A 24,985-nucleotide genomic window follows, 5' to 3' on the forward strand; every position below is an offset into this window, starting at 1 on the left:
CAACACTGGATCCGCTCACGACATTGAAAAATCAAAACGCCAGGATCATTTGACCACTAAAATAATTTTTTATGGAGTGAAAGCTCCAAATCTAACTGTACCCATGTTTATGACAACTACATAAACAATAATATGAATGCTAATTTGTCTGCTGTATTACACAAGCAAAACAAAGAAGATGGCAAAGAACCAAAACATAACTAACAGAACAATACAGTGAGGCTAATTACAAATTAGATTAATTTTGGTGAATCATTTATTATTAACATCATTGTTTTGTATTAGAAGGGAATTTTGTTGATATAAATTATTTTTAGTTAAAATTATACTGTTGGGCGGTTTTGGCAATCCAATTATCGTCATTTTTAACCCACAATTGAACTGAAAGTGTGATGTTAAAACACAAGAAAACAATGCATTTTAAAATTTAAATTAACCTTTGTTTTTGATTGTTTTTATTCCAAAGGTTGCTCCTTTTTAAAGATTTGTACATAGGTTAATTTTTTGTGAAGGTTATTTTTTTAACTATCTACATCCTTTTAAATAATTTGGTAATGGTATAACATGAAAAACTATCATTTAAGGTAAATGATGCTAATTTGTTAATATTTATTTTTATGTAATTCTTTTATTCTCCCCATCCACTATACCAAAGCAGGTGTTCCACAAGTCAGCATCCTCAGTCTTATTCTCTATTCAGTGTACATACAATATACAATCTCATTACATGCCCTAAAATATGCAGATGTTGCCACCATCCTTTCAGCAAACCCAGACCCAGTGGCCTTCAGAAACCTCTAGGATCGTTACGTTCATGAGTAAAGAAAGGGAGGGTCGGACTCAATGAAAATACCAACAAAAATTCTACATCCTTTGCCATAAGCTCTATTTGTGGTTTTACATACAAAAGACTCACTTGGAACCACCCAACTGTGGCGTTGGGACCAAACGTCCCAACTCCTATAGAATCCAATTAGTCCAGGCTAAAAACCTTAGAACCATTGACAAAACTTCCTACCTAATATCTAACTTTATTATTCACACAGACCATCATATCCCATTTGTACTCAAAACCACTAGAAATTGAAATAAAATCCTAAATTCTCATCGAAACATGCTAGTCCATTGCCTTTTATCCCCCCCCCCGCCTACTGCAATGAAATAAGTTATGGAATTGAACCATGTGGTTCAACGAAGCAACCTCCAAAAAATCCAATCACTTTGGTCCAAAATCCTTCAAATAATCACCCACACTGCCTACTTCATATCCAACTTTACCTATACAGTACTTTGTCCTCAAAACCGCTAGAACTGATACTTCCATAAAACCCTGGACACTCATCTCAAACCCTCTAGTCAACATCTTCATCCTGAACATCAGGGTACCACTTGCTTTTTGCATAGAGCCTATTTCCTTCTTACTGTAACTGGTTTTTCGTTCTAGCTTCTGCTTAGCCATGAACAGCAGATTCGATATTTGCATTTTGTTGCTTCACATTACAAGGCAACACTTTGCGGTAACTTCATGATTACATTTGAACCAATTTAGTGCCACTAGTACATGCATCTATTTTAAATTTAGTGGCTTCAAATAAGTTAAAATCTACAAAGAGAAAAAAATTCACAGGGCTTGTAGTAATAAATTTTATTAATAGGCTTAAAAAACTTTTTATTTAAACATTTATTTCAAAAATAATTATTTAAACAAATAATAACACAATGGTGTGATGGTGAATGATATTTACCTTACATTCTTAAATTCTAGTATTTACTATATTCTACATGTAATGGTAACATAAAAATTACTCAAATGAAATAATACATTGTCTTGTACAATAGAAATAATATGATAAATAAATATAAAGCTTCACAATTGAACTGTCTTATATGTTATTACAATTATTATGTATAATGACTATTATTATTATGTAATAACTATTATTTTTATAATGTGAATCATAAATGTAAAAGTGCAAAAGCAGTAAAATAGGCAACTATAAATTAATGTTGTTTTCCACCATCTCCAGACGTCAATGAAAACCTCCTGAGATTCGGTTTATCATAATCATCCATGCTCATCCCCCTTGAGAATTTCTTCTTGTTTTCTCCGTCAAAAGTGCATCCTGAAAATGCCCTTTGCCTTTCAACTCCTGGAAGAGTGACAGAAGTGAGCCAACCTAGACCCTTGCAGAAAAGAAGAAGACTTCTTGCGACTTTGGCTGGCTGAAATACAAACACGACATCAGATGCTGTTTATTGCTAATATTAAATATAAATAACATCTATTTACATTATTATTTCGCTTATTATTTAATTTTTCCTGATTTTGGACAAGAAAAAAAAATTACACAAATGCAATATTTTAGTTACGTACTGTTTCAGAGAGAACGTCGCCAGCTTTATCGATTTTAAGAAGGGTCGCTTGTTTTTTGTCCAAATCTCTGTGAAGCTTTTCAACGACATTGGCAAATGACCCATTCATTCCGGTGATGAGAAGGATGTCACTTTTGTACTGCTTGAGAGGTAAATCGGTGCGGCTGAAATAGAAATACACATTTTTTATTAAGCAAATAATAATTTTAAAAAATTAAATTTTTAAATATATTTCAACATCGAAAATTTTATAATAATCAGTATTGAAATTAAACAATTTATATGAAATACTTACTTCAGAAATGCATTGACGTACATCTTAACATTCTGCAGGTTAATAGAACCCTTCAACTTCTGCAGGAAGTCTTCAATTGTCCTGTCTTTGTCTTCATTTGAATCTTTAATAAACTGCTGTATGCAAACAAAATCCATTACATAACACTAATAAAACAATTTGGATAATTAAAATTGAGCTTAAATCAGTTTGCTTGTGTATAAACAAATAAAAATTAACATTAAAATAAAAATAAAATAAAAAAAAATTAAATCGACGGAGTAGCAATTATTTTTATAGCCAGAAAAATATCGATACTTTCTACAAAAATATACCATTATAAAAACGAACAATAATCTATACACAATTGTGAAATCTAAGACCTAAAACACACCGGATTTGTCAATACAAGCAAAATAGGATGACAGTGTAAGTTTAATAAGTATGAAAACCAAGGCAAACATATTTGTTGCTTCTGTCTGCTCCAGTCACGATCAGTCCTGGTATTGTGTCATAACGACTGGTTTGCTTTAAACATTGCCAATCCTACATATTATTTATTCTGAGGATGTTTGTTGTAGAGACATTTGTTTTTTGTTAGATTCTTTAAGATGGAATGCGATGCAGATAAACTGACAAATTGTGCGATGAAATTTCCTAGACAGATATCATTTTTACAACAATTTGAATTTAGAGTTTAATGTTAGCAACGGTCAAACTAGGGCAATCCTCTTCTTCATATGAAGATACAAGACCATAAGTGAAGAAGTCTTCATTACCCTGGATCACAAATGACTGAATATGCCTGCAGTGTAATTTTGACATTGAGTCATATTCAATCACAAACATTTTCTATTTGCTTCAACAAATCACCTCATCTGGTGTGTTTTGGGCCTGAAGTTATCAACGCAAGCTATTAAGAAAAATCATGCAGCTTGGCCTTTGCTAAAATGACCAAACTACAGGTTCGTAACCCTCCAGAAGAGAGAAAATCTCACGAAAAAAAACCATGCTTCTATCTTAATAATGGAAGTTATTATTTAAAAACAACTTTCTCAAGTTGTAAACAAAAAAATTATAGTAAAATAGTTCAATAAAATTGAAGGAAAAAGCATGTAGACCAAACAGCCACAGTGGATATAAGCGGTGCGATTTCATTTCTTTTTAGAAATTTTTTAAATAAAATGAAAGTCTGCTATTTTTCAAGCTTTAAAAGAGAAATTCGATTATTAAAATTCAAACGACCAAAGTTGAAAAAAGCAATACTTGGCAATGAAAATTGTTTATTTTTATGTTTTGAGATAGTGATTAGGTTATGTGTAAATTTGTATTCCATATGTTGTAGGGATATGATAAAAACAGGGATTTAATCAAATCCCAGAGAGAAAGTTCAGTGCATACAAGGTAGGAGAAGGATTTGGATCTTCTATGTTATTATAATGGATATTCTATGCCAAGAAAAATGAAAAAAAGGAACATGCACAAAACCTAAAAAACTTTGAAGTAAGTATAAAATGCTAGTGGATTCCAACATTTTCATTAATGTACCTAAGGTAGACTAATATGTTTATTCAGAGGTCAAGGATTCAAGAAGAGTTCCTGTGAAAAATCAAAAGTACGGCGCAAAAATTTTCTGTAAAAAAAGTAATGTCCTTTGTAACTCTATAACAGAAAGTTCCATTTAATACTTCAATTATACTTACCATGAATCGATCTCTCTTATGGATTTGATTAAATCCATGTTTTTATCATATCCCTGCGACATATATATATTAATCGTAGAAATTGAATTAAAAAAAAAAAAAAAAAAGGTGTCCTTTGTTATAGTAAAATATATGCTATTTTTAAAGACTGCATACCTCAATGAACATCTTGAGAGCATAAAAGAAAACAAGGCTATTAAATTTAAACAGAGAGAACGTTAGATAACTGCATTAGTCAAAATATGTTTTAAAATGACAGAGATGTTAATAAATAAAAGTATAGGTGTTCACTTTCACTCGAAAAGCTACCAGGAAACTTTTTTTATTAATAAAACTGTAACCAGGAAGACTAAGTCTACTTGATGAAAACCCAAATTATTCTGGAAAAATTGGTAAAAAAAGTAAACAAACTAAAGATCAAATGTAAATAATTAGATGAAATCGATCGAATTGTGTTTTTTTTGGGAGATTTGTAGCCAAGTATTGTTGTTTATGGCTCTTTAAGATACCACAAGTGAAAAAAACAAAAAATCAACGATAACTAATTGATAAAACACAATTAGTACTCCAAAACTGTAAAACAATTTCATTTATTTTGGACCAAACAGGAAAATAACACTTGAAAAACAAAAATATCTTGATGTACCAATGAGACAAAAAAATCTGGAAAATAACTCTTTGTACTTAACAGAGTTATTTTTCACCAATTAAAAAATCCATACAGAAAAAATTTCTTGACTTTTAATGTTAATTTATTGAAAATTGTAACATTTGTTAAATAAATTCAATTACATATCAAGCTCGTATGCATCATAAAAAAAATGAAATATGATAAAATATCGCTTAATTTCTTATTATATAAAAATATAAGAAATGTACATACATGACCGAATTTGTGGAATACAAGATAGTCCTCAGCAGATTGGCTTACGGATCCTTCTTTCCCTTTCCAGTTCACCAACTGATGACAGTTCAAGTTCAAGTAAATTGGCAATATAGAAAAGACAACATTTTTTTTCTTCTAACCTTGGCTTTAAACACCTCTTTGACGGATGTCACTGATCCTGTGCAGTTGATTAAAATCAACCCAATGACTCTCGACGGATGAGCGAGGCCAAATCTTGCCAAGACATTTGCACCAGCTCCTTCGCCGAGTCCAACGACATATTTTACATGAAGGAAATCCAAAACGGTCACCAAATCTTCTCCCAAAGTTTGAAGAGATGGAAATGAACTAAAATAGTTTAATATTGCTTTAAATATATTTTATTTAGAATTATTTGTGTAAAATCAATATGTAACAGCCAGTAAAATTTAAAAAAAAATGTTACAACTATTAACCACCCAATTGATCTAAGAGCTAGTAAAAATAAAACATGAATATAAAGGTTAAAAGGTGTCAGCTTGACTTAACACACTATGACCAATATTGGCCTGTTCTGCAGTCTCCCACATTGTCAGGAGCTATCGGCATAAGACTTTTTACAAGATCCCAAAGCTTTCATAAGGGCTTCTATGTCCTTCAGGCATTGGTTTTAACACTCCTTTCTACACACCAACAGAAGACAACTTATGACTGTTTCTTCTTCCTCTTGGAATATCTGCACAAGCACTGCTTGTCTTGAAAGTCCCAAAACTACCTCTCAGTAGGAATCTCAGCCTTCATTGACTTTCGCACCACCAGAAGAATGTTTTGCTATTTCTTCTTCCTGGCACAGGATTGTTTTTGCTGTTCTGAATTCTGCAATGTTTAGTCAGCAGACCTACTACCATTCTAGTCCTAACTAGGTTCTGCACTCAAGAGGACTTATAAATGATTACCTTCTGGTACTCTGGGACACAGAAAATGGGCTTAACTTGAACATAGAAAAGTCCCATGCTAGTTTAGATCCAGTTCCCTCCTCCATTTTTACCTCCTATTTCTCAGTTTACCGCACCTATGGGCGTTCACACCAACAGAAGACATATTCTGCTGTTTTTCTTCTTCCTGAAAATATTAGCAAAGGTGTGTTTCTGCCACTTCCAGTTTATGCGCCTCCATAGCCTGCACTGTCCAGCCAACAGTCCTAATCTCTTGATCCTGGGTTAACAGTTTTGTTGTTAGTTTCTATATTGGCCATTTAATAAACTTTTTTTGCATGTCTCCATCCTGGAATACATTTCAATTGAACCGAGGAACTATTCTTAACCCATTGTCTGATGGGTCTTTTTTTTTCCCCCTTCTGAGTCTATATCCAATGTCCAGTACTTCTACCCTAGGTCATAGGATACCCAGTACTTCTACACTAGGTCATAGGATACCAATTCTGTCTTTAGTTACTGGAAGAGTCCTTTAATGAGCTTTTTTGCATGCCTCCATCCTGGAATACAGTCCAATTGAACCAAGGAATTATTCTTCTCCATTGTCTGATGGACCTTTGTTTCCATTCCGAGCCTATATGCAGTGTCCACCAAGCAGCCTTACTACCCTTGGTCCTACGTTAGCAGTTCTGTTGTTAGTTTCTGTGATGTCCTTTAATAAACTTTTTTGCATACCCCCATCCCAGAATACGTTCCCATTGAACCAAAGACTTATTTTAACCTAGTCTGATGGATCTACGCATTTTGCTTGTTTTTGTTGATCTAAAGTGCCATTCAGCAGTCTTTTTATCATTCAAGTCCAAACAGGTCTTAGGTGTAGTAGACTTTAAGTCCTGGGATACAGTGCCATTGAACTGAGGACCAATGCCTACGAATGGCATTTTGGAATGACACACAAGGGTTCAGGACCCATAGAAGTCCTGGCTGAACTTTGTTGAACTGAAAACACAAGGCATCCCTTAATCTTACATTAATCTAAAGACCAAATTTGTATTTAAAGGTGCATTAAAAAATTTAAAAAATGCTTGCTATGAAAAACATGAAAAAGCATGGAACCTTTATTACAGATGTTAAAAAGCGGCCGAGAAGGCAAGTGAATCTTGGGAATTAATCAACTCCGCCGAAATTCAGTGTGACCTACATAAAGTCGACTATCGCACTTCCACGTTCCGGTGGGAGGCGGAAGCGGCATCGTAATCATCAATGGGACCAGAATGGTAAAATCATCCAACTGCGACACTTTCCCAAAAGCTTTTAGCAAGTGGTTCGTGGTGAAATGTTTTCCTTGAAAGTAGTTTTAACGATTGCTCAATTGGCAGATGGTTCGTCGCGTCGTTAATGAATGAGAGGAAGAACGCAGAGCAACCCAATTTCCGTCGTTTTCCTATCTACACCCCACGTCCTGTAAAATTGTGCGATTAGCCAGCGCGCGCGTAAAACACTGCGACGTAAACCTAACACCATGAAATTGAAGTTAAGCGATTAAATACAAAAAAAAGAAAAACTTATTGGCGTTCTGTATGTAGTGTAAACAAGAAATTTAAAAATTCTTACGACTCTGGCAATGTTTCAGCGTTTTCTTCATGGCCTGGCACGTCGACAAGTATGAATATGGATCGATCTTTGATCTCTGACATACACGGCTTGTTTATGAACTCATCGAAAGAGTAATCTAAAATCGTAAGTCATTAAAGAAAATCAACATAAGATCACTGTGAAAACTTACGGTTACATCCGAGGTCGTGGACGCACAAAAATGCAGCTCTTTTGTCTTGTTGGGTGATGTCACCCTGAAACATAAAACACAAAACAATCAAAACATGTTAGAATTGTACTCAAATAAAAGAAATACGGCGATATAAAAGGAAACTCAATCGGATGTAATGAATTTCAGGCTCATATCACATATTTTCTACCACTTTTTTTGTTGAGTTTTGAAGTCACCTTTGACTAATTGTGCAAGATACAAATCAAGTTTACTTATTCAACCACACATCGTTTCCTTTTCTTATACAAACAGAGACTAATTTCATAAATAATTGACTACTCATTTTGGATGGAGAGAAGCGATAAAATAATGGCATTGCCAAACAATTTAAATGAACTCACGTGCCAGGGGAAAACAGATATCTATTACATGAATTGTTCTGGAGGATTTTGTAATACCGACCAAATGGATAAAAAGAAGCTAAAAAGCTAGACAATGTTCCATAACCTGGTCATTTTGGCCTGTCACACGGGTTTCGGCTTCTCGCCGTCTTCAGCGATCCGTCTGTGTGAAGTAGGTGACAAATTAGTAGGCACAGGGCCAAAACGCTTCCAACAAACCCGCATACAATGATCCAACAACCCGCAGACCTCAAGAGGTATCAAAAAGCAACATTTGTTTATTCCTTGAATTTTGGTTTTTGAACACGAATGACAAAAAATATATAGACCCAACGCTGCATGTCTGATTGACCAAAATCATCTGAAATGACCAAATTACAACTCCATCAACCCGCAGACCTCAAGAGGGTAATTTCACTATATATTGATAAACTTCTGGTCAAATGCGTACCCCGAAATGTTTAAAAAAGTAAAATTTGTTCATTCCTTGAATTTTGGTTTGTGGGGCGAATGACAAAAAAATATATAGATCCCAAGCTGAACACGTCTGATTGACCAAAATCATCTGAAATGACCAAATTATAAATCCATCAACACGCAGACACCAAGAGTGTAATTTCACTATATATTGATAAATCTCTCGCCAAATGTGTATCCCGAAATGTTTAGAAAAGCAACATTTGTTCATTCCTTGGATTTTGGTTTGTGGACACGAATGACAAAAAATATATAGACCCAACGCTGAACACGACGCCTGACTGACCAAAATCATCTGAAATGACTAAATTATAACTCCATCAGCCCGCAGACCTCAAGAGGTATCAAAAAGCAACATTTTCTTTCCTTGAATTTTGGTTTGTGGTCCTGAATGACAAAAAAAATTTCTGTCCATTCCTTGAATTTTGGTTTGTGGACACGAATGACAAAAAAATACATAGACCCAACGCTGAAAACGCCTGACTGACCAAAAATCATCTGAAATGACCAAATTACACTCCATCGGCCGCAGACCTCAAGAGGTAATGGCATGTTGATAAACTTCCGGTCAAATGCGTACCCCGAAATGTTTAAAAAAGCAAAATTTGTTCATTCCTTGAATTTTGGTTTGTGGAACGAATGACAAAAAAATATATAGATCCCAAGCTGAACACGTCTGATTGACCAAAATCATCTGAAATGACCAAATTATAACTCCATCGGCCGCAGACCTCAAGAGGTAACCTCGATTATATTGATAAGTTTCTGGTGAAATGCGTACCCCGAAATGTTTAAAAAAGCAAAATTTGTTCATTCCTTGAATTTTAGTTTGCGGAGACGAATGACTTAAAGTACATAGACCCAACGCTGAGCAAGTCTGACATATCAATAATGATCGGAAACGACCACCAGGTGCATCAAACCTCATACCTCACGAGGTAATCTCATACTGGTTTTGCTTGTCGAACCCAAGATTTAGGACAAAACACAAAACTGAATTGTCAAATCGGAAGTGATGCAGTTTTCTGACTGGGAAATGACATCGGCAAAAAAATACGGCACCTTCGGAAGGAAGTGAACCGGACAAACAGACAAAGTAAGGTGCGGCCTTCCGGTTATAAGGCGACGCGGCCTGCGCAGCATCGGCGCTGAAAAAACAAAACATACAACAAAAAACTAGCTGATGAAAATTTCAAAAGATGTCTATATGTCTTTAAAAGCGCAAGGTGGCAAAATGACGAAATATTACACATCATGGTAAATGGACCAGGATGAGCGAAACGACCTCATAATTCGCAGACTAAACAAGACAGGACAAATATTTAGAAACCAGCACATCCCACATGGAAAATTTATTTAGTTCATCCTTCCTCATCAACAGTAATGAGAATCAATTTAAAAAATGACGTTCTTTTATAAAACGATGTGCTACGTGTTAATAATCACATTTAAAAGTGCTAAATACAACCTTGTCTACTCACACGAGGGGGGGGGGAGGCGAAATCTCGCAATATTGGCCTCCAATAATTATGTGAGAGAGTTGAGTCAGTCGGAATGTTGCCCAATACTCAGTGTGGACGCGTGGAAATGCACGTAGACGGATTATAATATATTGCCTAGAGTCTTGATGATGGCGAGAAAAAAACCTCGGCCGATTTCAAATATCAGACAAAATATTCGACCAAAGGTTGTGGCCGATAAATTAGACTTATTTCTGTTTCTTCCAATTAATAAAGTTAACCGTGAAACCAGCTTACAAAAGCAGTAAAAGGCAAATGTGACTGAAGAACGTTTCGATCTCTATTGAGATCATCTTCAGGGCCTGGGATTTAACATTGTTTACATATAACAATTACATTTTGGATGTGGAAAAGTGAATTTATATATTCAATATTTTTTATATATTCAATCAAAGTATTTCTACTCACTCAAAGTGTATCTTCTGTCACTAATCACCACACACTTAAAATATATGTTTAGAATTAAAACGACAAATAAAATAAAATGTTTCACTGTGTCGCGTGGTAATAAACCGTCTGCCGGGGGTTGAACAGATAATACACTGGCAGGCAAAAAATTTCACCCACTTGTAATGTAACTTGATTTGTATTTATTATTATATATTAATTAAAGTTTAACATTTCTATCGCGTATTTCCTACTCTTCCCTTAATTACAACTCGAAGATGCTTCGGCGTACTTTCCACCAGTCTGGAAATGTCTCTTTGCTGGAGGTTAGCCCATTCTTCACGACGAATACTTTCAAGGTCGTGGAGTGTATCAGGAAGTGATGGACGTGCTCTGATTCGTTCTTTGAGGTTATCCCATAAATGTTCGATGGGGTCAAGTCTGGAGAACCAAGACTGGAGAGCTAAGACCTTGATGTTATGCTGCTGAAGGTATGTTTGTACTATGGGAGCGACATATGGACGGGCAGTGTCGTGCGTTAGAATAGGATTGACGCTGGTTTCATCGAGGATAGGTAACGCACGATGTTCCAAAATTTCATCCACATAGCGAGTAGTCCCTCCACGAACAACAACTAACTCTGTGCGACTCTCCATTATAAATTACCGCCCACACCATCACTGAGCTACGCAAGAATAGTCGCATACCTGGTTGAATGTCCATCATCAACAAGTGCTACACCACGCGCAACATCCTCAGTGGTATTTTTAAGTTTAAAAATTGAAATTAAGACGCTCACGTCACACTGCTCATCCATCTGTTCTATCCATGGTGTGTGATTCAAATGAACTAGCCGTATCGAATCGTAATTTAAAAATCCATCTTAATTGGGATAAAACAATCCAGCTCAGCTAGAAGGCTACACATATTAAAGCCAGGAGGGTAGAGGAAAAAAAAGCATGAGCACAACGTCCAAGAGCCAGATACAAATCGTCGATAAACAACAGAACTGTGGTCAATAGGCAGCCTTGGCGCACACCCCTCCTAACCTTGAAGGGATCTCTGGTTCCATTTAAACCTTTCACGGCAGCCGATGAGTTTGGAATATAGGGATTTTAAAAAATGAACAAATTTTGATGATATTCCTGCATTATAAAGCTTTAAAAATGGAACAGAATGGACCATACTATCTATCAGGTGAACGGAGTTCTTATATAGAAGAAAACGAACTGTTTTAACACTTCAAAGTAAACACACAGTTCAACTGTTGTGCTTAAACTTAGACTGCACGAACCCTCTCTACATACTGCACAAGATGGCGGGCGTCAACATAGTTAAAGCCATCTATATAATAACAATACTATTGTAATACAAATAATAAATTGTATAGTTTCTTTATCTAACTGTATCAAAAGCTGCTTTAAGGTCAACAAAAAACAGTACAGCTTACCACACTTTTTTTAAAGAAATTTAAGCTTAATGAGATTACAGAAGGTGAAGTACCCACATCTGAATTTCAGAAAACATCTGATGTTGACGTGTTTTAAAGGGCGAAAAATGAGTGAACTACTGAAAATAGATAGAGTAGAACCATTCAGATAGATGAAGTTGAAGAGATATAATTTTTCACAAAACATTTCCGGAGCATACATAAGTAAACCGATCACATCCAGCTTTGTTGTGTTTTTTCTACTGTTTATCACAAATTTGAAATAATCATGACAAAAAATGGGGCATCAAGTGAAGTAGATGTGATGAAAGTTCAGCGTAAAAACATAAAAGGAATCCCTGGAGGGGTTAAGTAATTTTCCGAAGACGTCATCAATACGATATTGCTACTCACAAATTTTTTAAGCTTATTTACCAAGGACCAAAGCTATTTAGAATTGTTGACAGAAGAAAATTGATAGGACCAAGGAGGAGATAAATTATTTCTTTTTGTGTACATAAGCATTTTTAACTATTAACGAGTTAGTAACACGGTATAAATTAAGCAATTTAAAAAACTCTTTCTGGCATGAAAGCAGACTCCACCAAACCATGGCTTTCTTTGACTGTACTTATTAAAAAAGTGTTAAGTGTACGAGAAGGGGATACAGGCATAACAGCGTATTAATACATGTAATCATGCTTGGGTGTCGTTTGGAAAGGCCAGGACGTTTCAGAGCGGGGCAAGCAGATTACATTTATAGATGTCAGCAAGTTTTTTTCATCCCAAGCTGACTGAGGTAAAAGTGGTTGAAAGAATTCTTCAGGAGTGCTGATGTTAGAGGAAAAATTCACATTATTGGGGAGATGATATGAAAAATGTTCAAGGAGGATTCTAAAATCATATACGAGATGTAAACAGCCAAGGGACACAATATATGTATTACCTGAAGAGCCTACGTGACCATCAGAAGTAAACTCGTCGTCAGGATCATCTGGGAACCGCCCAAAAATTATTACTACTCGACAGAGAAGTCGAGAAATTTGTACCTTCTGGTGTTCAAACCTTGGTCTTTGGAATTTTTTAAATTAGGATTATCAAGTAGCAGATCATTAGGGAGAAAATGGGAATTGCCCAGTCTAACCTTAAGGTCACAAGTCAAGATAAACTGAGAAGAATGTTTATCCGCAGAACAAGCGATATTTGAAAAATCCATGTCCCAAGAAGAACAATTTAAATAAACGGTAAGAATGAAAAATGGTTGTAGATTAATATTAACACTAATTATGTTTATACCATCTAAAGAATTAAAAAAAAAAATGATTCGCCCTCGTTAATCTGAATCAAATTCTCTAACCATTGCCCACCGAAACCTACCGGATCTCCTCGCCGACACCCAGAGCAATATAAAATCTTGAAAACATTTATCCAATAAAGTATTACTTCTCTTTTTTTAAATAAAAATTTCGAAAAGTACGTACAAACAAACTTATTAACAAAATCTAAAAACAAACAGTATTTGACTTTGGATTTAAGACCTGCAACGTTATAAGACAGTAGCGAATCTTGTAAATAAATCCATTATATTTCGTGGTCCGATTGAACAAACAACTTTCAGTTAATTAATCTTTACGTAAGATTATTGGTTGAAATAAAAAAGTCCGTGTCACGAGCGGGATTCGAACCCGCGAGCTTCGGCTAAATACGCCGCTGCTCTGCCACTTGAGCTATCGTGACTTCGACCCATTATTTAGCCGAAGGTCGTGGGTTCGAATCCCGCTCGTGAGACTGGCTTTTTTATTCAACCAATACCTTACGTAAAGATTAATTAACTGAAAAAAGTTGTTTGGTCAATCGAACCACGAAATATAATGGATTTAATAAGCAAATCGAAGTATATCTTCACTAAAGCTCTCCGTGGCCTTTTTGAAATTGCCGACATTTGATAAATGGCAAAAAGGAGGGAAAATTCGAAAGGTAGGTTGAGATGGGAAGTTGGTGTGTTTCTAAGCACGATAGCTCAAGTGGTTAGAGCAACGGCGTATTTAGCCGAAGGTCGTGCGTTCGAATCGCTCGTGACACTGGCTTTTTTATCAACCAATACCTTACATAAAGATGAACTTCTAAATATGTAATCGATCACTTTTAGGTTAGCCAATTTTTTTTTTTATCAAGGAAGCACTGTATACATATGTGTATATATGTATCTATGTATACTCTGTAATACTAATAATTATACTGTATTATGTATACTGTAATTAATGAAATAGAAAAGTTATGAAGGAATTTTGATTAAAATATTGAGAAAGCTAAGAAAGCTCTCATCATTTTGGCTGTCCTTACATGGATTAAAAACCAGTGATTGTCTCAAAAGTCTAGAAATGGTGCGGGATCCATATTTTTTAAATTTGCAGCAGTAGGCAAACAAAATGAGCTCCATTTATCATTGACCCCACGGCCAACGTCCATTTTAAAGTAGAGAAGAGAGAAAAACGGAAGATAGAAATGATAAACCAGAAAACAAAACAACCGATCCTTCAGATTCCGAAGTAGGGTACTTTCCTGGCGCACCTACTGGAAAACTATATCTCTATAAACACGCCATTGGTTAAAAAAATATAAACAAAATTTCAACAAATTCCAAACTACTTACTTTTCTTAGAAAACTATATATAGTATGATAAACGAATCGCTGATGATGTGTTTTAGTTGTTTAATCCATAATATTTCGGTTGAAAAGGGTAAGATGAATCAGTGTATAATTCCGGCTAACTTGAAGTAACGACTCGCAATATAATCAAAAATATAAGCAAGAACATCCGTGGAGCATTAGGCAGAACGTCCATAGCATATAATTAAACTCAAAATAATATAATTTATAGAAATGGATTTTTTTTTCGCCATTTTGATTGTGGAGAGGAGTAGTATTGGTGAAGGGCGAGAGGGTGAAAGGGGTCCATAATGGTTGAACAGGAAGAATGATGGATAAATCGAAATGTCCAAGAGATGAATCGCATGGTGGCAATCTGTTTCCGCTCCCTATGGAAACCGAGCCAAAAATCGCCATCCCTTTATTCTACTTCTTATCTGTGCGTACAAAAAAATCCATACATAATATACATAAGAATGAAAGTCAAACTCTTCAATCCGAAATAAACTCATTAGATAGATACAAAATGTAACGTGAAATTATTTTTCAAACCCGCGAGTTGGAAGATTGTACGTACTGGCAAACACATTTCAGCCCGATTTCATCCGTTTCATTTAAGTGGTACTTGACAGATAGACGCCGAACCTTTAACAACATTACAACATTTAAAACAATTTCCATCTTACATAATTAAAACAAGAAAACGAGAAAGTTCCTAATAGACTACCCAATAAGACGAGTGTGATGGGAAAATAAAATGTAACTTCTGGCTTATCCTGCAACTAATCTTGTTAAAGCACTAAAGGTAAACAGTAAAACACATGTGCTAGTGTTTTCCCCACCTTATAATATACCATGGGGGAAAAGGTCGTAAAAAAAACGTGCAATACAGACGAGTAAACATTGTTACCCTCGTAATGACAAATCCAACTTTTTAACAAAACAATAAACGCCAAAAAATCGCCATCCTTTCATTTTACTTTTTATCTGTGTTTACAAGAAATCCATGCGTAGTATATATATATATGTAAGAATGAGCAAAATGTTCAATCTGGAATAAACGTATTAGATTGCTACAACAATGTATCAATATTAGGTATTACACTGATTATTTCCCATTCTCACCTGGTCAGGGGTTCAATGATTGATAAACACAAATTAAATGTACTAATCTAGTAAACAGTAATTATCAATCAGGGTTAGGTTAGCCAGTATTCTTTAATCAAAATATCAACAGCGCTACTCGTGTCAATTTAATGTACTAATCTAGTAAACAATAAACATCAATCATGGTTAGGTTAGCCAGTATTCTTTGATCAAAATATCAACAGCGCTACTCGTGTCAATTAAATGTACTAATCTAGTAAACAGTAATTATCAATCAGGGTTAGGTTAGCCAGCATTCTTTGATCAAAATGTCAACAGCGCTACTCGTGTCAATTAAATGTACTAATATAGTAAACAATAGACATCAATCACGGTTATGTTTGCCAGCATTTTTTAATAATTTACATTATGTAAGTGTTTGAGCTTAGGCTCTCGATAATTTGGTTCCTAAGCACCTTAGATACGGCATGTGGATGGTATACACGGCCGAGTGTTAAAATTAATAAAGTTATAACGTTATTTTGATAATAAAAAGTTTAATAACTTTTTAAAAATGTAAAAGTTTAATAACTTTTTAAAAATGTAAACACCAAGAACTAAGAAAGATAAATGTGTTCCTTTGTATTTCATATTCATTATTTTGTATATTTTACTCGATAATTTAGAAGTTTACAATGGATTTTGATTAAAATATTAAGAATGATCATTTTTATTCATTTCATTCAAAATCAACCAAAACTATTCTTAATTTATTTCTAAACTTATTCAGTAAGATGAGAGTTAAGGAATAATAAAATGGAACATCTGGCTTATCCTGCTACTAATCTTGTTCAAGCACTAAACTAAACAAGCAATAAAACACATGTTTCCCCCACTATACTATTACGTGAGGGAAAAGGTTGTGCACCAACGTGCAGTGCAATACAGATTACAGTTAAATTCTTAATTTATCTAAATTTATCCATAAGAGGGTTAACTCATTCCTTGTTTAGTTTTACAGGGGGAATTGTACAAACTTGGAGTAAAGGGTAAATTACACCGTAGTGAAAATCCCTTGGATTGTTTCCAAATGCAATCAAACTACCTGCTGAGTAGTTAAGAAGAAAATGAAGGGTGCATGTAGATACTTTCGAGCAGTTAGGCAGTTTATAAAGATATAAAGCATATGCTATGAGCTTCATCCTAGCCTGGGAGTGACTAAATTGCTACATGACACTTGGAGAACACAAAGTATCTTGAGGTGGGCTCCAGAACATTAAATTATAGAAGGAAACGAATAAGCTAGACAACTTGCCAAAAAACGAGCTCTCTAACTAGGCGCACTGGACAGTGTGCTAAAATTGGAACTAGAAAAATGACTTGAGAAAGAAACACACAAGCTCAGTACAAAAGCACCAGGTATGAGGCAAGATAGAAGATTCATAATTTTGCTTTTTGAGAGAATGCCTAAATTTCCTAATGGCCCAAGTAAATCAAAACAAAGAAACTTCAAGGTGGGTTCTAAGATATTACGGTATAGAATTAAACGCACAGGCTGACCAACTCGCGAAAGAAGGAGGCCCTCTCACCTTTGGACAGGAAAAATGGCTCGAGAAGGAAAAACGAAAGCACCTGATATGAGGCAAATTAAGAGTTCGTATATCCTTCAAAAAGGAAAGCCGAGGAACTAAGATTTGAGGAAAATGTCAAATAAGCTGATAAGATTTGAGGAAAATACAGGCCTCTATACCGGCCGGCTCCTGCTATCAAAACTACCACCTCTATACCGGCCGGCTCCTGCTATCAAAACTACCACCTAACCTATAGGTAGTAGTGAAGTCTCTACTTGACTCCATAAAAAACGGATACAGGGTGTAAGTCCGTGAACTGATGTCGACGAGCTGATGGTCCGTGCAGCGGGATTTGGCAGACTCGGTAGCGACGGACTCGTCTAGCTGGCACCCGGGTGCATTTCGTTCAGAGCCCTGCATCACCCACCTACTTTCGATCCATCGTCAAACAGCAGAAAAGTAAATAGGCATCTGAAATGTCATGAATCTAGTTATTTCGATGGTAGGATGTTTTCAGTCATTTATTCGCCAGTTTCTGTGCGGTAGTCTTCGTGAAATGTACGTCGTATTCCGTGTATTTCCGTGCATTTTTGTGATCAACCTCGTAACCGGTAGGAATGATTAGGGATGCACTATGATCTAATGATTTCCTAATGTGAATATCTTTATATTAATTAAACTGACATACAGGTAGTACGGTTGGTGCTGTTACTTAGGACGAAACGATTTCTCCTTTTAAAAACTTCGAACTGGGTCGAAACAGATCGAACTTTCTGGTCGAAACGAATTGTAGGCTCATGGTCAAAACGCGATATAGCATAGGCAGTCACGTCGCCTGTTGAGAATGAGAGAGATGATGCTGCGAGAACCCTTGTTGCTGTAGCTAGTGCTGGCGGCTTGCTCGACCACAATGGCAAGAAGCCAAAACAGCTTGGATAGACAGACCTATGATCGGAAATTACCAGGTCCATCGACCTGCAGACCTCAAAACGTCCACAATAAACCATCGATAACTGTCGATTCGTCCGATACAGAGAGAAACTCACTCTTTATGCCAGGCGAATTTAGAATAAATATGTCATATTTATGCTACGTTTTAAATTAGGAATATCAATTAGGTAAACACACTTAATCCTTAATCCAAAACAAGGATGAAAGATTTTTCAATATTTACTTTTTACTGATTTTAAAATGTTTATTCAGTCTCATTTGAATTCTGAAGCAATAAAATGTTTAGTTTTCATCTTTGTCTCCTTAATTTCAATTTTTAAACTTGAAAATGCCACTTAGTGCTGAGGATGTTGAGCGTGGTATGGCACTTATTGATGATGGAAATACCATCAGATATGCGGCTATTGCCATCGGAGTCCGTACAAAACTCTGCTAAACGCCGTTAAAAGTTTTCCAGAAACTGGGTCCTACCATAGAAGGCCCGGTTCTGGACTCCCTAGGGAACAGAACCAGAGGATGACCTTGATGATTTTTTGACTTTGTTAATTTTGCGAAACCGGCACCTTACTGTTGTTCAAGCAATTCATCATCTCCAGGAAGTTCTAGGTTTCTAAATTTCTGAACGCACTGCTCGAAGAAGATTAAATCAGTATAGCTGATGGCTTTTCGCCCCGTAAGAGGACCAGAATTGACCAGAGCACAGAGTACAACTCCCATTTGCTCGAGAACACAGCCATTGGTTTTTGGACGATTGGTCTGCTGTACTTTTTACAGATGAGTGTAGATTTGCTCTACGATCTCCAGATGGGCGTGAAAGTGTGAGGAAAAGGCGAAATGAAAGGTACGAAGCTTGCAATTGTTTCCAGAGCCAACCTTTTTAACGTAGCTCAGAGATGATGTGGGCGGAAATTTCAATGGTGAGTCGCACAGGGTCTTTGACGGCCACTCGCTATGGTGGATGAAATTTTGAAACATCACGTGTTGCCCATCCTCGATGAAATCAGCGACAATCCTAATCTGATACACGATAATGCTCGTTCACATGTCGCTCGCATAGTACAAACGTACCTTCAACAGCATAACATCAGGATCTTAGCCTGGCCAGCCCGTTCTTCGGACTTGATTACCACCAGGGATAACCTCAAAACAGGAATAAGAGCACGTTCATCACTTCCTGATACACTCCACGATCTTGAAAGGATTCTTCGTGAAGAATGGGCTCCAGAAAAGAAACATTTCCAGATTGAGAAAGTAAGCCGAAGCGTCTTCGAGATGTAATTAAGGCAAGAGGAGGAAATGCCGCGATATTGAAACGTTATTTTAAAATCTAGATAAACAAATTTTATCTGTCCGTCTTTTTTTGTATTTTTCTTTTCCTTAGCAATTTACATTTTTTTACTTTTTTAGACACAGACTCAATTATTAAACGTTAAAAAGCGTGAAACTTTGATTAATATGTAAAAATACATACAAAGCAAGTTATATTACAAGTGGGTGGAATTTTTCTCCTGTGTGTACATGGCTAAATCCAACTCGTCGAGCCTCTTTAACCACGGGGTGGTGGCAAACAGAAGCACTAATTATAACGGAACTAATTATAAAACACTAATTTTATGTGTAATGAAATAAAACCGAAATAGAATATCTAACATGAATATGATAGATGCAAGACGTAGGAATTAGCCTTACCCTACAATTACGTAAGGACTATTGTGTTTGTTCTATTGATCTCGACCTTCGAGATGAACTGGATATGGGCTTCCGTTTCAGTCATCGCTATTTTTTAATTTCCGTTGTTACATTTTGCGAAAAAAAACAAAACATCAAAGAGACACATTTGATTTTAATATATAATTATCTAATTAGAACTTGTTTAAATGTGAAGTGAGTGCCTGATCGACGAGCCCGTGAAGGCCGTGTGTTAAACACCGACGTCCGGATATTTTGTCAAGCACGAACCGAACGGTGCCGTGTTTTTGCGCAGTTTGGACAAAATGCGTTGTTGCAAGGGGCGGCGTGGAAATATCGAACCCCAGAATTGGAACACCCTCGCACCTCTTCCTACTTATTTTCAGACGTTTCCGTAAATGACCTCCGCACGTCGTCTTTCGGCTGCGACGGACCTCTGCTATTGTTTTAACGGGGCTCAAGGTGGACTAGTTCGTCCGGCAGAGCGGGGATTTGGTTTATATATAGATTTATCTCTACTATTTTTAACAACTCCTCGAACCCCAGAAATCGAGTGCATAGGGCATAAATTAATTAGAGGTTTTTCGAGAACTCGGCCTCACTACGTCCCTACGATCGATTTGCATAAAATTTGGCGAAAACAATTGCCGGTGAAATGACCGCAATAATTTGTTGACGAATTATCCGTTGAACGGGCCAAAATAAGTATGTAGAAGCCACGTTAAAAAACAGTCAAGAATTCCTTGCGCCCAAGCCACAAGAAAAAATGTTGCCAAATATATTCAATTTAAATTAAAACAATATCAACACGAATTACTGTTTAATGCTTGAAGCAAGGAACATGGAAATGGTTCTTAATGAAATGTGTGGCAGTGTGTCTACGAACAAATTCAGCTCATTAAGATAAGCAAGGAAACGTAATTAAGGTCACAACCTATATCACAAAGATACAGAAAGTAAGAAAAATAGAAAGAGACAGAAAGAGTGTGTGCAAATGAAAAAGGAAGAGAATGGGAGGAGAAAGAGAATGTGTGTGTGTTTAAGTGAGTGAGAAAGACAAAGAAAAAGAGAGAGAGAAATGAGGTGAAAATGAAAACAAAAGGGAGGGAGAGGGAGAGAGAGGGGGAGGGAGAGAGAAATAAGGTGAAAATGAAAACAAAAGAGAGATAGAAGNGGAGGGAGAGGGAAATATATATTAAAAGGATATATTAAAAGGGAGTGCGAAAGAAAAGTGAGAAAAAGATCATGAGAGAGAGAGAAGGAGAGAGAAATAAGGTGAAAATGAAAACAAAAGGGAGGGAGGGAGAGAGGGTGTTGGAGAAAGGGAGAGAGAGAGAGAGAGAGAGAGAGAGAGAGAGAGAGAGAGAGTGAGAGTGATAGAGTGATAGAGTGATAGAGAGATCAAAAGGTAGTGAGAAAAAAAGAGAGAGAATGGGAATGAGGAGAAAGAGGGTAAGAAAGAGAGAAAGGGATTTGCTCCTCATACACTACACACTCTCCCATATTACACCCATGTTAAAAATTGTGTTGGACCCTTCCGAGTTACTTAATGGGTCCGTCTACACTCGCTGGTTTTTCGATGTAACTCAAACCCATCTCACGCCCTCTACTATCCCTCATAGAAGATAGCAGTGCAAAGGCGAAACGCATCTGAGTATCAACTTAAAACATATAATCCAAGTTTAGACTTTTCACAGTAATTATACCGTAATTTAATTCATAAGTAAACATATAAACAAAAAAAAAGTGACGTACCTGTACATGTACGATGAGGTCTCCACTTTTCTCAGTGCTGATCATGTACCTCTGAAACATAAATGATAACAATTAATATAGTGTACGGGGATTTAAAAATAATGTCCTAGCCTGAATGAAAACGTTCTCTCAACGGCCTTGTAGTCCGAATGTAATTATTGTCATCAACGGCTTGTAAACAGACGATTCAGATCTCTTTGGAGTTTCGACGAGCCGGCACATTTAGAAATCAAGCAGTCAGGGAAAGTAGTTCTCGACACGACAAGGGCTTCGTGCTCCGACGCACGTAGCACTTGTTGAATTTCTCATGTTAACGGAATAAAACTGGAGTTAATCGTAATACATAAATACGCAACATTGAAAAGGCGCAGTAAAAAACACTCCAGAATCAAAAACTTGATTAACAAACTAAACTACGTGATGATGTACACTGCCGGTCAAAGGTGAAGGACCACCTCAATCTTTTTGCAAGAAAACAACGAAAATAAAGATTTCAAAACAAAATTATATTAAAACAATGACAAGGTATCTGTGCAATAAAACAAAATGACATCAATGGATTAAAAGTAAATACGGTAGAAAAAAATTTGATCTATACGTTTTTTCGTCAATCCCCCCTTGCTCTTCAAGGCGGCTCGGAGTACTTGTGGCAATCTTTCCATAAGTTTTTCTAATTTTTCAAAAGGCATGTTATTCCAACAACTTTGGAGAAAAGCTCCCGAAGGTGTTTTTGTGAAGTTGGAGCATGAGTTCGGACGTTCCTATCCTGTTCTCAAAGCTTCTTTTTGGATTCAGATTGAGCTGGCCAAGTAATGTTCTTCAAAACCCCTTCATTTTTTTTCTTCTAATTAGCCTCCACAAAGTTTGGAAGAATTTTTTTATGTAAAGTTTTTGGTTGAAATGAAAAAGCTAGTGTCACGGGATTCGAACCCAGGACCTTTGGCTAAATACGCCACTGCTCTACCACTGGGGTAACTCATGTTAAGTCACGATAGCTCAAGTGGTAAAGCAGCGGCGTACAGAGCCGAAGGTCGTGGGTCCGAATCCCGTTCGTGGCACTAGCTTTTTCATTTCAACCAAAAATATTAATTAATTGAACGAAGTAATTTGGTCAATAGACCACTAAATATAATGGGTTTGGAAGAATGTTTAGGATCATTATCTTGTTGCATAATAAAACCAGAACCAATTAAACGAAAACCAGAACGGTTTTTAAAATGCCCTTGGTCTTTCAAAATGTCTTTGTACCTCACTTTGTTGAGTATTCCTTGAATTTTCATCTCTTTGTCCAAAGCCCGAGAAACACCCACACACAAAAACTGAACCTCCTCATGCTTAACAGGATTGCTTGGTCTTTCAAAATGTCTTTGCGCCTCTCTTTGTTGAGTATTCCTTGAATTTGTACGAGATCTCCTTGTCGAAAGCCCGAGAAACACCCCCAAACAAAAACTGAACCTCCCCCATGCTTAACAGTCGGGATTAGGCACTGAGGAATAAACTTTTCTGATGGCGTACGACGAACCATAATCCTGCGACTTGGTTCAAATACCTGAAACTTTGATTCGTCAGCCTTGAGTATTTTTCTCCAATCCTCCACTGAAAAATCCTTATGAGCAAGTGCCCATTGATACCTTTTCTTCTTATTAACAGGGCGTAGGTTTCAGTGTACCGACACACCCCAAAAAGTTGGCCTCCCTAAGTCTGCTTGTTTCGGTTCAAACAGAAATTGATTTTTGGTGAAAGTATTAACCTGAGCTCTAATCTGGGGGCCAGTGAGTCATCTGTCCCTGTTGGTTTTGAAAATAATAAATTTATCTTTCTGGGTAGATGTTAAATACTGGGTCGTCCTGATCGAGCTTTGCCGTGATGAGTGTGTCTCCTCGAAGCAGCAACAGGGGAGTTATGGACCCGTGTTTTTTAATTTTTTAGTTAAGCGGCCATGTGGCGATCAGATTAGTTTATTTTGTGTAGTGTTTAAATTGCACTGCGCAGTTACACAGGAAATTCCTTCTTTTTACCCATTTTTGAGAGTGAAAACAGAAAAAACTTTATCTTTATTTTTCTCGTTGTTTTGCTCACATCTGATTAACTGAATTGACTTAAATACAAGTTTCTACAAGGTGAGGTTGAGATGGGAAGTTGGTGTTCGAGTGGATTGAAGTCACGATAGCTCAAGTGGTAGAGCAGCGGCGTATTTAGCCGAAAGTCTTGGGTTCGAATACCGCTTGTGACCCTGACTTTTTTATCTCAACCAATACCTTAAATACAGATTAATTAATTGAAAGATATTATTTGGTCAAGCGGACCAAGAACACTAATGAATTTCTACAGGGTATTCTATATAATCGCTGTTTTAAGTGATTTTGATATTTTGATTTAAATATACAGGTGGTCCTAAACTTTTGACCGCCAGTGTATAAAGTAGGAGGTAAATACGGATGGATATACAGACGAATTAATAGTTATTCATCTATAAACAAACAACGAGGATAGTAAATTAAAATAAATAAATAAAAAATGTGTACATAGTGCGCAACAAAACAAGCAAAGATTATCATTCATGTTTGCAATTAGCTACGACCTAGGGTCATTAATTCAGGGTCGGTCTTTGTTTTTCTAGTTTTTATACTAGCTCAGTTGGATTTTATAACAGACAGAGTAAAGCAGAAAACATTGAGAATAGATTTAAAAATTCTCATGTTTCTTGTAGGGCGATTATTTAAAACAACATAATTTGTGATAGAGCGACCTAGCAGTGGATTAAATTTTTTTTTTAACAAGGAACAAAATTGATATTCGTTTTTCCCAAACTGAAAAACCAAACAATACGCATTTTGAGGGAAAAAATATCTCTCAAATTTTTCGCCTTCCTGAAGGCTCAGAAATTTTTCGACAATCACAAAAATTGTCCTTAACTCTGTAACAAATTTTCTGATCTACGGAAACTTTAGAAAGGCTTAGTACCTCACAAACTGCAAGTATTGGTACAAACATGTTATTTGTAACAAAATAACAACTTGAGATAAACAAAATTTCGTTTTGAGGTTTTGTTCATTTCATATTTACTTTTATCAATTATAACGACGTTAAATTTTAACATTGTTGACACAATTGATGATTGCGATCAGGGGTGTGGTCCAAATAATAAAAA

General features: G+C 36.2%; 1 protein-coding gene across 2 annotated transcripts in view; it reads right to left on the minus strand.

Annotated features, from left to right (window-relative positions):
* Positions 1-1,934: 1,934 nt before the first annotated feature.
* Positions 1,935-24,985, minus strand: part of LOC106667198 (uncharacterized protein ZK1073.1) — a 77,195-nt gene continuing 54,144 nt past the window's right edge. Inside the window, exons 2-9 of one of the 2 annotated variants that reach the window (XM_014394988.2) lie at positions 21,835-21,885; positions 7,937-8,000; positions 7,765-7,882; positions 5,377-5,584; positions 5,234-5,311; positions 2,669-2,784; positions 2,375-2,537; positions 1,935-2,223 (exon numbers count right to left, since the gene is read on the minus strand). In XM_014394988.2, the coding sequence (XP_014250474.2) occupies positions 2,002-2,223; positions 2,375-2,537; positions 2,669-2,784; positions 5,234-5,311; positions 5,377-5,584; positions 7,765-7,882; positions 7,937-8,000; positions 21,835-21,885 (1,020 nt within the window). In that variant the 3' untranslated portion in view covers positions 1,935-2,001. The remainder of the gene's footprint in view (positions 2,224-2,374; positions 2,538-2,668; positions 2,785-5,233; positions 5,312-5,376; positions 5,585-7,764; positions 7,883-7,936; positions 8,001-21,834; positions 21,886-24,985) is intronic. The other variant, XM_014394989.2, reaches the window with a different exon arrangement.

The sequence above is a fragment of the Cimex lectularius genome, unplaced genomic scaffold (assembly GCF_000648675.2).
Source record: "Cimex lectularius strain Harlan isolate CLEC.00 unplaced genomic scaffold, Clec_2.1 scaffold27, whole genome shotgun sequence".
Taxonomy (NCBI): Eukaryota; Metazoa; Arthropoda; class Insecta; order Hemiptera; family Cimicidae; genus Cimex; species Cimex lectularius.